Source organism: Cyprinus carpio, chromosome A6 (genome assembly GCF_018340385.1).
Source record: "Cyprinus carpio isolate SPL01 chromosome A6, ASM1834038v1, whole genome shotgun sequence".
NCBI classification, from domain to species: Eukaryota; Metazoa; Chordata; class Actinopteri; order Cypriniformes; family Cyprinidae; genus Cyprinus; species Cyprinus carpio.
In genome coordinates this window covers 21440111-21458336 of record NC_056577.1, presented here as the reverse complement: position 1 = coordinate 21458336, position 18226 = coordinate 21440111, and the positions used below count along the sequence as shown (strand labels likewise).

Sequence of the window (18226 nt, the reverse complement as noted above, 5' to 3'; positions counted from 1 at the left end):
TAAAATGTGATTTAAAAATATTTACTTAACACAATGAACATTTTTTAACATTCTAGCAGACATTATACCAATAATTACAAAATAACACAATCTTACTTAAAATTAATAAGTTGGTAAAATAATATTTTTTGGCAATTTTTGAGACCCCCTTCTTGAATCAGGCATGCATTTTTTACTGTACAAATAAATACAGCCTCGCTGAGCAAAAGAGAATTCTTTTAAAACATTAGAAAATATTACAGATCCCAGTCTGAATTCTATGTGTGAAAGCTGTAATAAATGTATTAATAGAGCTGTTGTAATTATTGTTGTCTTTATTATTTTATTTTACATAACAACAGTAAAATGGCAATAATAACTTTTATTAATGTTGATGGAGTTCTTGCTTTTTCCCAGCTATTATTTTGGCAGAAGCCCGCAGGAAGATCTCAGTGCATGTTTTTGTTGACAACAGTAGATTTATAAATGATTCTCATTATGAATTTGGGAAGATGTTGTTGCACGTATCATATTGTAACATGCCTTATAAAAATTCCTAAAAATGTTACTAAGCAACTGATAAATAACACTGTTTCATCGCCCTTTGGACTTGGAATCCTGGTGCCGCGAGCTCATGCAGCGCTGTTTGAACACATGCAATTAGTGCATGAATTAGAAAACACAACATTCTGTAGTTTTTTTAATTGTTTAAGGGCATTTCATGATTTCAGTCATCATACAGTAACCAACAACAACCACCCCTTCCTCTTCTCATCGAAGACATGCGATGCAGTACTAAACAGTCTCTCGCTGTCTGTGCTTGTAATGATTTTTGCATCTTTATCGGATAATTTTAAATGCTTGCACACTGCTGACATGTGTGTTGCGTTAGTGCTCGCCTCTGTTTGATCATGTCACGTCATTGTTCGGTACAATTTATTCTGTCTTTTTGCTTATTCAGCCGAATAATTTCGGTTTCCGAACATGTGGTGCATCCCTTATTTTACAGTTTGATATGTTACCATAGTTATTTCCCTACCCCGCTTACATGGTATTAGTTTTATTTGTGCAGGTCTTAAAAAGTCTTAAATTTGAGCTTAAATATTCTGCAGATACCCTGCCAGGCATCCTGACCCCGTCCCTATAATGACCCACTACCCTTTCTGAGAAGATACATTATTTATAAAATGTAGATGTGTTGAGAGGTTTTGTGTTGTGCCTCCTGTGAACACACCACCTGTAGCAGACACCATCAGTGACTGAGCTGAACCTGCGTACACACACACGCCAGTTAGGGTTGTCATGACAACAGCATTTCATTATTCAGGTACCGATATCAGTGAAATTTCACGATTCTCGATACCAATTTGGATATTGCACAAAAACATTGTATTTTTCTGATTTGTTTCGAGTATTTACATAGTTAAAAAGTAATGCGAATAATTATAAATTAGTGATAAAATTCTAATAATTGTAAACAAATAATTGTGTAATCATTTTCAAGCAGTATTGATTTAGTCTTATTTATATGTTCATAGTATTTATTAATATCTTGCATTGTCTTTTATTTTCATTTTAATGACCCAAAAGAAAAGTTTGTAAAATGAATGGATTTTAAATTTAGGTTTAGTAATTTTTTGTTTTTGTCATTTTATTAGGCTTTTTTTGTTTATATTTCTAATTTGCTTTGATTTATTTATTTATTTATTTTCAGTTTTAGTTTTATTATCTTTAGCCGTTCAGCTTAAACTGATTTTATTTGAGTTACCAAGGTGACATTTCAATATTTCTTTTTTAAAAGGTTTTTCATATAACATTTATATTTTATTTTATTTTATTTTATTCTATTAAAATTATAATTAAATTATGACAATTATTTTTAATAGTTCTAATTTTAATTAACAATAACAACACTGTTTTCAATGTTCTTTGTTATTCAAAAAATATTTTGACATCACATTTTTTTTCTGTCTATTTACAACTGCTTTAGAAAAAAACTGACTGTTTACACACAAATATTTCCACTAAGACAAGCATTTTGACCAAGAAGTGCACTTGACCACACACGCAAGCATTCTTCACAGAGTACAAGCACAAAGTGTTTGACAGGTGTGTGTGTGTGTGTGTGTGTGTGTGTGTGTGTGTGTGTGTGTGTGTGTGTGTGTGTGTGTGTGTGTGTGTGTGTGTGTGTGTGTGTGTGTGTGTGCGCGTGTGTCTGAAGCTGTTATAACTCACCAGTCTCCTCTTTCTTGTCTCTGGGGTGTTGCCGAACTAGCTGCAGTCTAACACCTCACTTGTCACCATGGATCAACTCACATGACTCCACTATAGAATTTCCCAGTGGTATCATGTCTTGATGTGGTCTGTGTAACATGTTACATAGTGTAAATATAAAGAAATGTAAAGCTGAGAAGAATGACTGTACACCCTCTCAACAGTAGCTTTTTAAGCCCGTGTGATGCTGTTATAGCCACTGCTGGGTATAATAATAACAACTAAAGACCCTTTATCTCCCTTTATGCCTTCTTCTTTCCTTTTTTTCATTCTCTTCATCTGTGGCCTCATCATCTGCCCTTATCGTTCAGCCTCCCTTCAGCATTCTCATCATAGTCACTCCCCATACCACTTTAGTCTGTGTGTATGTGTGCAAAAAGTTTTTGAGACACTCATGAAACATTCAGCAGAACCAATTTCATATCGTTCAGACTGTTAAATTGTCCTCTTCCTTGATGATATGGAATGTTACATGCAATTGATTTCTTTCTTTCTGTTTTTCATCTTTTTTCTGCACTCAATATAGCCACTTAGCCTCTTGAAAGCCTTCTTATGCACATCTGAGCAGGTCTCAGTCATTGATTCATTGTATTTTAGACAGTGGTTGATGGTTGTTTGCATTTTAATTACCCACATAGGATTGCTACAGGCAGCATAATAACTATAAATGTGGCACCTTTGGGCCACCACATTTCCGTCTTTCCAGAAGAAAATTACTCTAATTTGAAATGAAAATGACTGTGCACAATATTGATAGTACCTTGATTACACAAAGGAAGCTCAAGGCGGAAACCATCAGTGCTGTAATTGGCTTTCTGGCCAGCATTGATCTTGTCAGGCTGGTTTGGATCTCTTGAAACCACTATTCCCATTGTTTCAGTTATATTAAACCTCAAACCGGGTCAATCTTGTTATAAAAGAGGCAATGCATGTGTTTATTTTCTCATTTCCCCCCTCTCGACCTGTCCACAGTGTTGAGTGGGGTGGAGCACTAGGCTAGCAGTTGTTTGCTCATAATTGTAGTGTTCACTATTAATCGGCTCCTTGCATCTGCTCATGGCAATTATACCATTCAGTTCAAGGCATTTGGCAACATGGATAATGGATAATCATTTGATATGCTAAACAGCAGCAATGATATTTCCATAGCATTTTAACTACTATTATCAATATCTTTTCTGTTTATGCATGTTTGTTTGTACATATCTAAGTATATTACTTACCATCTATTAGGGCATATCAATCTGTGTACATACATAGGTGTTTTTAGATTTCTTTAGAAGGCACATATGGCTTTAAACAGCTGTCATATCACAAGGAAATTCAGTCATAATCCTCAATGCTTTGATGTGCAGATGTGAATAAACTCTGTGTCCTAACCAGATGCAATGCGACAAAGCGGCAAGCAATAAATGCTATCTATTCTGTGTAAAATCTTGTCCCCAACCGTCCAGCAAGACATTTTTTTCTGTTCCATCCACAGTGAAATCCCATTGGTCCAAAATCATGCTTCCTATAACTTTAACCTCACATAAGTTCTGATTGCCTTCTGTTGTCTACTGAGACTCTGCTTCATTTCTCATGAATGAAGATCCTCCATTATAGCATCTTATCTGGCTTATCTAAAATCAAGTTTAGAGGAATAGAGTGGAAGAGCTCTGACAGTTACTCACAATACACATACACATACCTCACTATTGCTTCTTTTATCCACAGGATTTGTACTCAAAGCTATGCAGTATGCCTGCAGAAGTGTTTATTCTCAAATGTAGAGTATTTATGCTGTTGTGTACAATCTAATCCGGTATAAGTGAGTGTATGAGTGGATTATCTTTTTCTTAGTTCAGGTGGCCCATTTTTGGAGAGCCACAGTGTGCGTTTGAACTGATGTAAACTAAATGAAAATCTAAAATGAGCATATAACACATAACCTGTAAAGTGTAGAGACAGCTGCAGGTTCATAATTATACTTCATGTTCATAGTTGTTAATTGTATCTAAACATAAATTTTTTTTTCCAAAACAGCCCTCAACAATTCCAGTCGCACTTTAATTAGTTTACATGAAGCTTAATCAACTCAAACAAACTCAAATAAACACAGATGAAAATGAAAACAAGCAGGTTTGCTAGTGAATAAAATTGAAATTTCTTGGTGTTTAGAAATCGGGGCAAGCAATTCTCTGCAATTACTGTAATTACGAGATAACTTTCTTTTCACATGTGTGAATCCTACACAGCTGCTCATGTTATTAGCATGTAAATTGTACCAGGGCTTGTTGCTGCCATGTTTTCCCCCTTTTTATTTTCTTATGATGGAATGATGTTTTAATGAGAGTGTGCAGCTTTTTTCAGCATCATACCTCCTGGAGTTTAATTTCCAGGCTCAATTTATTCCAAAATGCACTTTCATTTTGTACATTATTGCTAATTCATGTCACAATCCACCCACACACTCACCTATAAACAATGTGAAATTTTCTGGATAACAGCTTCTTATGCATTCTCATTCTTATTCTTATCAGCTGTGTTAAGCTTTCATGACGGCACTGACAGGTTGTGGCTGTTTGTGGTACAGTAAGTGCTTGAATAAATGGAATGTCTTTATTGAAAGTGTCTCTTTCAATAAAATTAAGAAAAAAAAGTCTTATTCTTAAAGAGTACACACAGCCATTTGCATATACTCTGCATATAAAAGTGTCAGCTTTGTAAATACATGTATCTAGTCAGAAAGACTCATGAGCAGCAACCTTGAGAAGGGGTTAAAGGGATAGTAATGTGCTGCATAAATATCAGACGTTAATGTCCATGTTGTGAATGTAACCGGTCTTCTGAGCTCCTTGATGTAACTAGTAAAATGGCTTATTAAATGCCACAATATAAGTCTCAAATGTAAAAATAAATAAATAAATAAATTCAATAAAAATGACTAAATAAACAAAATAAAAATGTTAATAAAACTGCAGTAGTGTTCATATATGTTTTTGATACAGATAAGCAAATGGATATGTGGACTTTTTAAGAATAAGATTTCTTTTCTTAATTATATGTAGATATTTAATGGACATTTTGGTTATTACTGCTACTGTTTGCAGCTCAAACAAAAATGATATTAAACATTGCACATTGGTAAAATGGAAATGACAGTGGGTTTTATTAACTTGCTTTATCTGCTAAAGATTATATAATATACGTTTGCATAGAGATCCATTTTTTTCTCAACCTTTTTGCACTGGCTGAGACTCTCATCTTGTCACCAGCGGGTGCTGTCACTCTTGTCTCTGGACATCACCAGGTCTCATTGGAAATTTATGATTAAAGTCATTGCAGATCACTGTTAGTGTAAGCACTCTTTTAAATAAGACCACTTTATAGTCTTTATACTTTTATGCCATTGTATTAAGTCATTGAATGGTCTTCATTGTTAATATCAGTATAAATCCGATGAAGACTCATTAATATTGCAGGATGCTTGGCACTGGTTTGACACAAACAGACTGAATGAGAGCACACTGCTGTTAAGATGTTTTTTGCAGAATAAATAGATGCAGTATAGTGAGAAGGGGATGTGAGATGTCTTGAATTGTAACCATTTTTAAGCATTTTGCGGTCAGCATGCACATGGCAGATAACATCACATTGCTTTTCTGATGTCTTGTTCACCTAACATCCTTCTCCAAAAAAAATTTAATCTTTAAGCCAGCACCAATAGAAATCTTTTCTTATCAGCCACTTTAGAAGAAAGGCCTTTCTTTAAGTATTAATGTGCCAGTATTAGCTCGTAAGTCATCGATTTTCTCCTGGTTTCTCGCTTTTCTTCTTCCTCACACCCCTTGCTTTCTCTTTTTCTCCATGTCTCCTGCTCCTGAAAATGTATTGTCTTTGCCTCATATGCAAGAATATGAAACAAGTGACATTCATTTTAGCATTCATTTTTAGACTTTTAGCACAAAATTTTTTTTTTCAAAGTTTTAGTTCTGAGATTAGCTCTATTTTCACTGGTGTTCCTCAGGGGTCAGTCTTGGCCCTTTAATTTTTTATATTTATCTTTCACCACTTGGCCATCTATTGAGATCACTTGGCCTCCATTATAATTTGTATGCTGACAATACGCAGATTTATATACATTCAAATCTTGATGAGCGCCCTTACACTGCTTTTCTTTCTGACTGTATTATGGAGATAAAAACATGTATAAATGATAATTTCCTGTGTCTGAACAGTGGAAAAATTAAAGTTTATGCTCATTGTTTCCTGTCATCAAATTTCTAAAGTTGGTTCTCTGTTTTTAACTTTCGATGATTCTGTTTTGGAAATCCAGAATAGAGTGAGGAACCTTAGAGCTATTTTTTGATGCTAATCTGTCAATTGATTCTTTTGTTCAGAGTACTGTTAAAACATCTCAAGATTATGTCCTATGCAAAATTTTACTGTAGCAGAAATGCTGATAAATTCCTTTGTCTTCTCTCGGATAGATTATTGTAACGCTCTTTTAGCTGGAGTTTCTAAATCCACACTAAACAAGCTGCAATATGTACAAAATTCGGTCACCAGGATCTTAACTGGGTCCAGGATATGCAACCATATTACTCCAGTTTTAGAACCCTTGCATTGGCTCCCAGTCAGGTTAAGAGTTGATTTAAATATGATGATGCTCACATATAAAGCATTGCATGGCCAGGCAGGCACCTCATTATTTAACAGAACTGTCACATTCATTACACTCTTAATCACAGATTACGCTCCTCACAGTCAAACTTGCTGGTGGTTCCTCAAACACGCTTGAGATCTATGGGTGACAGGACATTCTTTTCCTATGCTTCTGCCCTTTGGAATTCTATGCCTCTTGAACTTAAGGAAGTTCAGACCTATGACATTTTTAAAATTCAACTTAATACATATTTTTTAAAACTTGCATTTGCTTGTTGATGTCTATTAACTTTAATTGTCTTTAATTTTATTAATTGCATTGCTTATATTGTGTAGAGCACTTTGAGAAGCTACTTTAAAAGACTCTTTATAAAATAAAGTTTATTATTATTATTATTATTATAATTATATAATACATTTAAGAGTTGTAACTCAAAATCTCTGAAAATACTTAGGGCTACTATTTGCACACTGTAATGTTTATATATATATATATATATATATTATATATATATATATATATATATATATATATATATATATATATATATATATATATATATATACACACAACATATATATATATATATATATATATATATATATATATATATATATATATATATATATATAAATCTTTTATTTATTTTACAGTATTTATGTATTTATTTTTAGTAAAAGTTTTTATTGTTATTGTTTAATTACACATTTTTGTAATAAATAGTAATGCTACTGATTTATCTTTTACAACCCTAACTACACAAGACATTTCTTGTTTCATTTCAAGTCTGACATGACTGAAAGTAATGACTTGCCATTCAGTAACTATTCTGACTGATTCTGTGAATTTATTCGGTGAAAAGATCATTACAGTCGATTCCAACCGATTTTTGTGAGCTGTTATTTTTTTTGTGAGTTTTTGAGTTTACTTAAGATCACTTAAGATATTACCTAATAAAGACATATTATATAAATACATAAGATACCTCTTGTATTTTGATGTCTTGTCTTGGCATTATTTTATAGAACACATGCTTTTTATGTCAATTCAGATGCTCAAAACTCTGGTCAAATATAATTTCTTTTGTCATGGCGTAGATTGTAGATTCTGCAGTGGCGTGATGTCTTGTAAAGGCCACAGCTTACCTTTCTGATTGCTCAGCTATGTGTGCGTGTATGTCAATATTTTGCTCACACTGAATTAAGGAGCACTCATCCCTTACTTTTCACTACACTGCTCTCCGTCTTGCAATTCTGAAAGCTCAGCCAGCCATCTCTCCTCTCAGTAATGGAGCGTGAGGCTGTATTGTCCTAGCTGGAAGACTCAAGGTTCATTTGAGCTGAGCTTTAGGTGGCCGTTTTTCCCCCTGTCAGCTTGAGCTGGAAGCTTTTAGCATTTGTGCCAGAAGAAAAGAGCACTTTCAGCCTCATAAAACGAGACAGGTTTGTGTGACCTGAATTAGACAATGATCATCTGACTCCACTGCCATTTAGAGGTGAAGTTCTTCCATACATTGCTGTCTGTAATCTTTCTGAATGGGCATACTCTCAGATTCAGTATATTATAATGTCTTAACTCTGACCTGTTTTTACATTTGGCTCAATCTACAAATCGTTCTCTTAATTGTTTTTGCATGTATGAGACGAGTGATCATCCTGAATTTTGTTTTTTGTTCTTTTCTACAGCTGTCGGACCAGCAACAGAAAGAGTTTGATAGTGACATCCAGCACCTCTCCTACTCTGCCTCGTCCCCATTCACCACTGCACGGACATCCAGGTACAAGATATACCTCTCCCTCCTCCTTATACAGGATGTGTTTTAAACCATTTTGAGCTGTTTACCAAAAATATTTTTATGCATTTCATGCTCCCTATGTAAAGTCTGTTCCAAACAATAGGCAGAAACTTTATGCTGCCTTACAAGATACTTTGATTGCAAATTTCTTTGCATTGAGCTTAGTAGAAATAACCCAAGATGGAAGACAGAGTTGAGTAAATATAGATTAGAAATACATTTTATTTATTTAGATTATTTCAGCCACTTTTAAGGTGTCTTTTCTTTTAGTATGCTGTCTTATTTAGCTGGCTATGTAGACTGTTGACGTTTTACTAGATTCTGGACCAGAGGCATACAAACTGCACACATTTCACAAGTATGCTTCACATGCTGTTTGTCTTGTCGCACAAAAAATGGAAAGCTGTGTGGCAGCTGTTCACAAAATATTACATTATATCTCCATAGCAACCATCACATCTCAGTTTGCCATAGAGTAATTCTAATGTGGTGCACGGATTTCTCATCTAATTCATGGGCATTATGAATGGATTGACAGTTGACATTTTCTAATACAATTTCTCTGTATGCCTCCTTAGGGATTGACAGATTTGTACTTTCCATCTTGTCTGAAATACGTCATTCTGAGTCTTATTATCCTTTCCCTGTAAAACATGAGGCATAATCAAATCCATGTTTTATACATGTACACAGACTAGACTAGTGTGTATGTAAGGAAAAGATCATTTTAAGTTATCATAGAGATGAGATGCGTGATTCTCAGTTGTGTATGAAGTGTTGAGTGCATTGTCAATGAGAGTAAGCAAACATTTTCATTTTACTGAAGCACAAATGACAGTTGCTGTAATGGGGGCATATTTGTAGTTCAGTTGTCCTCTACCTGTACATTTAAATAACACTAAATGATCATTAAAGTAGCCAATACGCTACACTACAGTATGTGGATAATAAACCCCTAGTTAAATTCGATTGAAAAATCTGAAGAACTGCTGTGAAAATAAGCTAAAGAGCATTTCTAAGAAGAGAAAATTACAAAATGTTTCATAAGGAAAGAATCTATTGGTGGCCAAAAGAAGCCATTAGTCAAGAAAAACGATGTGAAAACATATCAAGGTTTTGCCAAAAGCCATTATATTGACCCATTTGTGATGTGGGAAAGATACTTTGTGGTCAGTAGAAACCAAGATATAGATTTTTAACCGAAATTCAATACGATTTACTTGGTGAAAAATCTAATATCTAATACAGACCACAAAACACTATATCTACAGTGAATTATGGTGATGGTAGTTTCATGCTTTGGGCACTAGCTGTTTTATTAAAACAGAAGGAAGAATGGATGGTGCAAAATATGGGGAATGCTACAGTAGATCCTCTCAGTCCACTAATAAAATTGGAGTTTGATACATTTCAACATGGTAGTGAGCACAAACAATAGTCATTGCTTAAATTCAGCTATTAAAATTAGTTAATTGATTGTTATTATTAACTACAAACGAACAATACAACAATGCATTTATTAGTGTTAGTTTATGAATATACTCTTGATAATTCACATTAATAGTTAACTTTACTAAATGCTTTAAAATTGTTCATTGTTAGTTAATGATACCTAATGCATTAACTACTATTAGCAAAATTAGCCTTTTTGTAAAATGATACAACTTACTGTACATTAAAAAAGGCACAGAATGAATACTTTTAGTATTTTGTTTAAAATATTGTACATGTAAAACATATTTTAATGTATTTTTAAATGTTTTATAATTATAAAACTAATTATGATAAAACAGCTACAGTGTGTAAAAAATATCAATACGATATATCAGAGATTTGTCACTCAGAAAACCAAGAGAAATGGTTAATACTTTGCAAAGCACTATGTAACACTTCAGTTGTCACAGTAATGCTTTAATAAAGCTGAAGCTGGTGATAAAACACTTCATAAAAGTGCTGCTGCTCCAGTGGGTGTATCCCTTGTGTCACTTTCACATTGTGGAAAATCTGAGTAGGAAAGAGAAATGGAGAGATCAGCTGTCAAAACCAGCAGGCATGCTCTCTTTCTGTGAGTGTGTGTGGAGAGAGAGAGAGATTAAGGAGATGACTAGATGTGTGTTTATAACTGATCTTAGGTCACGAGCGCACATAAATCACACAGATCATGTTTACACAGTTCAGCAGGGCTCTTAAAATGATAAATAATGTGCTGCAGTCCTGATCATTGACGTCTGCATGCTTGTCAACCCCATCTACTCACTGAATTACTGGATTATACCACCAGCACACAAGGTAGAGCGTGAAAAGAGACATCAATAGTCTAGTTTGATGCCACACTAGTATTGTAGAATACAGATTCAGGGTTTCAGTGTTCCTGTGGCTCAGTGGTAGCGCATTGAGTTAGCAGCGCAAAAGGTTGTGGGTTCGATTCCCAGGTAACAAATGTTAGCCTGAATGCACTGTAAGTCGCTTTGGATAAAAGCGTCTGCTAAATGCATAAATGTAAATGTAGGGTTTTTATAATTATATTATATTGTCTCAATGTAACACACGAGTTTTAATGGAAACACTGATTGTGTTGTCCCTACTGCATCAAGCAGTTTGGGAGGCATCACTTGAATCTGTGTGCTTGCAATTTTTAAATGACAAAACTAAAATGGAACATTAACCCAAATGCGGCTTCATTTTAAGCACTTCAAAGCCATTAGCAGGATTCTAATGTGGTTGTCAACAGAAGCATCACAGAGGCTATATTATTACAAACTCAACTGAGCACAATCAACAGGAGGTGTGCAGTGCCACACTGCACTCATTACAGTGTGTTTCAGGAAGCTGTTTGCTAGTTTAGGACACCAGCAGCACAAGAATTAAATAATGCAATACTTTGTGAGGTGTCATTACACTTAAGACAAGAGGAGAACTCACTACTACTGTGACCCTGCTGTTTGTGTAAGCATATTAAATAGATCTGTGTAAAAATTAATTAATTAAATGATAATAATAATAATAAATCACTGTGTGGGGGTAAAACAATCTGATTTGTTATGTATTTAACCGGATATGTATATATGGTTTAGCAGCAGGGTTTTATTTATTTATTTATTTATTTATTTTTTATTTATTTATTTATTTATTTTTTGCTGGCCTGCTACCTGGCTAAAGCAAAGCCTGTTGACATGGTGTTTATCCAGCACCCTTTGTCTATTCAGGCTCTTAGTTTTCCTCCATATATTTTTTTTCATTATTATTATTATTTATTTAAAAAACAAATGTAATTAATAAATTTCATACTATTCTTTAATATGATATATTTACTATTTTATAATATTTATGATATTATTATTATACATTCAAAGAACTTTGGACTTTCACTCTTAAATGTATTACCATTAATATTTTAACACTTTTCAATGCAAGTGTTGCAACATTTGATCTATATAGTAATTGTATGTTTTGGACTTTTCTGTATATTTATTTATATTATGAAGGAAGGATAAATTAAGCATGCAGTTATGAAGAATGCCGAGTTAAAAAAAAACATTGCATGAATTTCTCTGTGTTCATATTGAAGTCACATTTTAAAAAAATCAACATGTTTATTTCCTCATATGAAAGTTGAAAATGTCAGATTCTGTGTGAATTTTCAGACTTTCATCCAAACACCTCATCTGTACCACATTCAGCTGTAGTGTGAATGTAGCATGTGTGATTCAACAGGGTGCTGATTGGTTTTCTTCTCTCAGCTGTGCATCGTATGAGAGAGTGTCTGCATCCCTTCAGCGAATCCTTCATCCACTACAGTCTTCATGATGAAAAATAAGCTGGTGCTTCACTGTGTAGCACACCATTGTGCCATCTCCCACTCTCTCCGTGACTGGATTCTCCTTTAAATGAATGCATTTCTGTGACAGATCCACACTGCTCCGTGCCCCAGTCCAGCTGTGCGCAGCTGTTCCTACAGTCACTTCCTGACAAGGAATTATGCTCTCATTAATATTTAAGATTTGGCATAGGCCACTTGACGAATGCATTAATGCATGATTAATGCATGGGGGATTGTGGCCCAAGCCGTACCACACAGTCCAGATAGGAGCGCCCCATTCCTCGGATTGACTGGATTGATTGATAATACCTGAATCTGTGCTCATTAATTCACACATGGCTAGCAATAGTGGTTTTTAGATCAAATTTTCTTCTTTTTTATCTAGTAACATGAGTCATAGCTGTCATGTACGTCTTAATCTATTAGCTATACTTTTTATGTATTTCATCTTAATCTGTGATGCAAAAATGTTCCACAATGTGAAAAAGCCTAGGATATGAAATCTTCTTGCCATTTAAATACCTCTGGAATAGAGATAAAGAGTGTGTTCTTAGCAAAATCCCCTGAATATGAATTTGAGCTTGAGTTAATCAAAAAAGGATTCTTTGCTCATGGTCTGCAAATCATTAAATAACATTCATTATGCAACATCACTCCACTCCACTTTTTGATGGAGAGGCCTGTTGTCTAAAGCACTTAAACACTGTAAGTGCCTAACTCTCTAAGCAGTAATCTATTCTCAGAGAGCTGTGGAGGAGAATAGAAAAGACCGTGATCAAAGTTTGTTGTATTCCTGTACCTCTGCTCTCAACGCAGCCTACATAAGAAGCCCACCCTTCTAAAGGGTTTTGTTATCTTAAAAGGGCTTTGTTGCATAAAATAAATGGGAAAGATCTGCAGGAAAGAAGACCTTAGGGTAATTGCGTTTACTTATGATGAGCATAATGTGTCTCTCGGTGGCCTGAAGTATGAAGTTCTTGCATGCTTATTTTGACAGTTATTTTTAACAGTATGTCCCGATAATGAGTAGTTGAACTTGATTTTTGTAAATAATTCCCTAAATGTAACATTTTGGTCTCTTTCAGGAAGCAGCCCACTGGACAGCCCACGTAATTTCTCTCCAAACACTGCAGGCCACTTCTCTTTTGTGCCAGCTCGCAGGTGAGTGAAGTCAAAAGTCAATCTCCCACAGTTTATTAGTTTATCTTATGCAACATACAAGACATTTAATTGTAAAATATTCCACATTCTGGGAGTGAGTTTTAATAAAACAAACTATTTATTTAAAAAAAATGCAAAAAAAATAAAAATCAAGCAATAAATATATCCACTCACAAAAAATATTGTCATAATAGTTTGATCACTTCGCATCTGCAGGTTATTAAGCACCCCACTTTCAATTAATTTGTAATATCCCATAATCCTTCAGTGTGGCTATGAATAATGACACCAAGAATGTTAATGGGTGAATCTGAATTGGTAATTGAGCAGCAAAAGATGGTAATGCTTTAACAACTGTGAGAGAACACACAGAGCTGATGACCCCAGGCTTAATTAAAAGGATTCGTTTGAATGTCAGCCATAGAGCAAGACCATTGAGTCATACAGTCCAAAACACTCGTGGACCAACAGTGCCACCTAATGGACACAGTACAGCACCCTAATAATGCAGAAGGTTATACATTTACATTTATTTATGCATTTAGCAGACGCTTTTATCCAAAGCGACTTACAGTGTATTCAGGCTAACATTTTTTTTTTACCTAACATGTGTTCTCTGGGAATCGAACCCACAACCTTTTGTGCTGCTAACGCAATGCTCTACCAATGAGCCACAGGAACACAGATAAGAATCCCGTCCGGATGTATATGAATTCTGCGTCCAACGTGAGCAAGAGTTTTTCATTCAAAGAGCGTTTGAGTGAAGGTCTTGAAATAGTGAGAGGTGTATATTAGATCAGTGCATACACACACAGATAACCTCACAGTGGCATCACTTATAATGCTTTACTCTCTTCCATACAGCCATGGACACAGGGCTGACAGGTAATAATTTTCCACTTCTCTTATAACATCATTTCCTGTGTGTGCTTCCAGCATGGCTGTTTACACCAACCATCATGTTTCCATGTGCTTAGAACAGATATTTAATCTTTAAAAATATTCCACAGATTCCTGTGCTTTGCATAAATGCTTTTATTTTTCACCAAAATAAATACTTTTCGCAGTTAAAAAAGAAAAAGAAAGAATATGGCAATATTTTGGCTACATGTTTTCTTGTGGAATATTTTTGCATCAAAATGATTTATGATTATGTACACTACCAATCAAAAGTTTGGTTTTAGTTAATTTTTTTATGTTTTTAAAAGAACTCAATTATGCTCACTAAGGCTACATTTAATCAGAAATCCAGTAAAACTAGTAATATTTTGAAATATTATTGTAATTGTAATATTGTAGAATTTAAAATGACTGTTTTCTATTTCAGTATATTTGAAAATATAATTTATTCATGTGATAGCTGAGTTTTCAGCAGTCATTACTCCAGTCTTCAGTGTCACATAATCCTTCAGAATTCATTGTAATATGCTGATTTACTGGTTCTGAAACATTTATTATCATTAGTATCAGTGTGGTAAAAAGTTGTGCTGCTTAATTTTTTTGTGGAAACAGATAGTTTTTTTTAATTTTTGATGGTTAAAAAATTATTAAGGAACAGCATTTATTTGACATAGAATACTTTTGTAACATTAAAAATGTCTTTACAGTCACTTTTAATCAATTTGATCCACCCTTGCTGAATAAAATAATTAATAATTATTTCAAGAAAGAAAGAAAAAAAAATTCCTGACACCACACTTTCGAACACTGATGTGTTAATTTGCTTGTTTGTGATTTGGTATTAAAATCATTACAGTCATGTGTACAGGTATGTTTTGCTCAATGCACATTGCAATCAGGGGTCAAACAGATTAAAGTTCCTTATTTTGTCAAAGTAAAGAACACTGAGAGTCTGTTAATTTCCTAATGTCAGTCATCATTGGTTTATGTGCTTGAGTGATAAGTGAATGTATTGCTGATGTGTGATAAAAGCCATCATGCCAAGTAGGGCAAATTCACATTGTGCTATTTGCATGAAAAGGTTTGATATGTCTATATGCAGTAAAAGTACACGTAAGTTCCTGTGCGGGCTGCTTAGCCATTATTGCAGATGCTTAATATGGCTCTTGTATGCAAGCCTTATTGAGCCGCACGGTTGAATGTAACAATCATCATTCTTTTTTATTGTTCAAATGTCAGATATTGTGGACATTTGAATCAGTGGTGCTTTATTCTGTTCTGATCGTGTGATATTTTATTGTTGCTCATCTGTATGTTCCTAGTGCTGCTTATTTCTGCTGGTCATGATTACTTTGAAGAATATCTGCAGTGATTTGTAAAGAACACATTTTCATCTTTCCATCATCCACTCTTTTAGGACGGATGGTCGTCGCTGGTCTCTTGCCTCTCTGCCATCCTCTGGCTATGGAACCAACACCCCAAGCTCAACAGTCTCGGTGAGTGTCTGCATGTGTTTGTTCTCATGTTCCTTCTGTAGTCCCTCTGTGATGTATCAACCCCCAGATATATGCATCACTGTTTGGTATTGCATTTGATCCCAAGCCTTAACTTACCCAGAAGGTTTATCCTATTGACCCTACAGTGGGATAAACTCTAAGTACATAGCAGCTCGATTTAGCCTAAAGTGAAGCCAGTGGCTTCATATCAGTGCATTCACTTCAAAAGAGTTCTGTCCCTGAAAATTGACTGTAACTCAGTCTGGCTGTTGCTTTCATTGGGGAATCAGCTCAAAGCGCACAAGCCCCATTCTCTGCAGAAACATAAAAAGACATTTTCTAGTTTAAGCCAAATTTTTATTCTAAAGGCTGCAGAGCTTTTATTCAACACTAAACACAAGGGGAAAAAATCTACTGATTAAGAACAAATGTCATTTTTTTTTAATTGGGTGAAGCTCACAAAAACTCAGAAATTATATTATAAAGAAAATATACCTATTGTTATGGTCATTAAGATTTTAACATTATTTTATTGGCAGTTATTATTTATTAGAGTAATGAGAATGATTTTTTTTATAGCACTAAAAGAAGTTAAATAATATCAAAATGCAAAAAGGCTTAATGGTCCTAAAATTAGGCTTTACTTTCTTTATGCAAAATATAATTATTAACTAATTTTAAGTTGAAATATTACCTGGACATTTTCTCAGTAGATTATAAAAAAAAAATAATAATAATAATTAAAGGAAATTAAGTAAGAAAGAAATATTTCTTTAAATTAACAATCAACAACATTATGCCAACAAAGGCAGCTGATTTACAGTCAGGGCAGCCAATGCAATGCCTTCTATCCTTGTAATCCCTCCCTCTCTGCTTCTCACAGTCATCATGTTCATCTCAGGAGAAGCTGCACCAGTTGCCCTTCCAGCCCACTGCAGATGAGCTGCATTTCCTCACCAAACACTTCAGCTCGGAGAGCATCACGGATGAGGACGGGAGAAGATCTCCAGCCATGCGGCCACGCTCCCGCAGTCTCAGGTACAATCACTTAAAGATTCCCATTTCACAGCAATCAAAAGTTGCCCTTCAAGTGAACATGACGTTGTGAGTCTGCGATGTCAGCTGGGCCCTCTGGCTCTCACTTTTAAAGGCCAAATCTTGAGCTCTGACAGGAAACTGCCACACCTCATTCTCTAGACTTTTGATTCCTCCAAGGTAGCAGACATGTTATTCAGCCTGTGTGCCCTTCACATTGATGCATCTTCACTCCTCTGCATTACAACTTTCTTTATGCTTCTCTCTGCCTGTCAGTGTGTCCAAGTCATATTTCAAAAAAACTTTTTGTTTCCATGAGAAATCTATAATTTTTTTTCCATTGTGAAATTGAAGTCCACCTTTACTGTAAAGAAAAAAAAAATCAGCAAATACTGAATTTAAAAGAAACTTATATACTTACAGTATATACAAGTTATAAACCTATATATATATTTTAAAAGGTAGTATTTAAAAATGTCCAAATTCATCTTGGTTAATGTGAACGATAGAGGGGAAATCTATGTAGTTGTTATGAAAATAATATCTAAGAAATGTCACGCTATCCAAAAAAAATAAATCCATACAATAGGCTTCAAAGCCTTTGTGAAATATAAAAATATGCATAGATTTTATCTTTTGATTTTTATGTGTGACCTGGATTCTTCTTATCTGCTCTCTTTCACTGCAGAAGAGTTGTATGATTAATCTAGTAGTCACTCACACTTCTGCCCAGGACCTGACAGACTGAATCATTTCTTCCTCAACGCTAAGAAAGAGACCTCCTTCATGAGCTTCTTATCTGTAAACACATCTCTCTTCCTTTCTCTCTTTCCCCTCTGGCACTTTCTCTCTTTCTGTTAAGATGACTTATTCAGGAAACACTGGCCTTGCCTCTTTTAGTATCTAGACACACTCAGCAGGGGGTTCAGCACTCCAAAATTAGATCCATAAATATTGGATGAGGTAGTGTGGTTTGCAGTTGCCACATCTTACAGATTGCATCTTCCCAGGATTATACATTTCTACTGTTGAAAGAAGGTAGAGAAGGATAAAAAGATGGAGGGGGAGATTAGATAGAACTGGTTAATGAGAGATGAGGTAATGGAGCAGTATTATGC

General features: G+C 34.6%; 1 protein-coding gene across 9 annotated transcripts in view; it reads left to right on the top strand.

The window, feature by feature from the left end:
- The window catches only part of LOC109099302 (microtubule-associated serine/threonine-protein kinase 2-like), a 135523-nt gene that overhangs the window by 99232 nt on the left and 18065 nt on the right, over window positions 1-18226 (top strand). For 6 of the 9 annotated variants that reach the window (XM_042758411.1, XM_042758410.1, XM_042758412.1 and 3 more), the window contains 5 exons: window positions 8587-8678; window positions 13602-13677; window positions 14542-14562; window positions 15995-16073; window positions 16957-17111. In XM_042758411.1, the coding sequence (XP_042614345.1) occupies window positions 8587-8678; window positions 13602-13677; window positions 14542-14562; window positions 15995-16073; window positions 16957-17111 (423 nt within the window). The remainder of the gene's footprint in view (window positions 1-8586; window positions 8679-13601; window positions 13678-14541; window positions 14563-15994; window positions 16074-16956; window positions 17112-18226) is intronic. The other 3 variants (XM_042758413.1, XM_042758415.1, XM_042758414.1) reach the window with 3 other exon arrangements.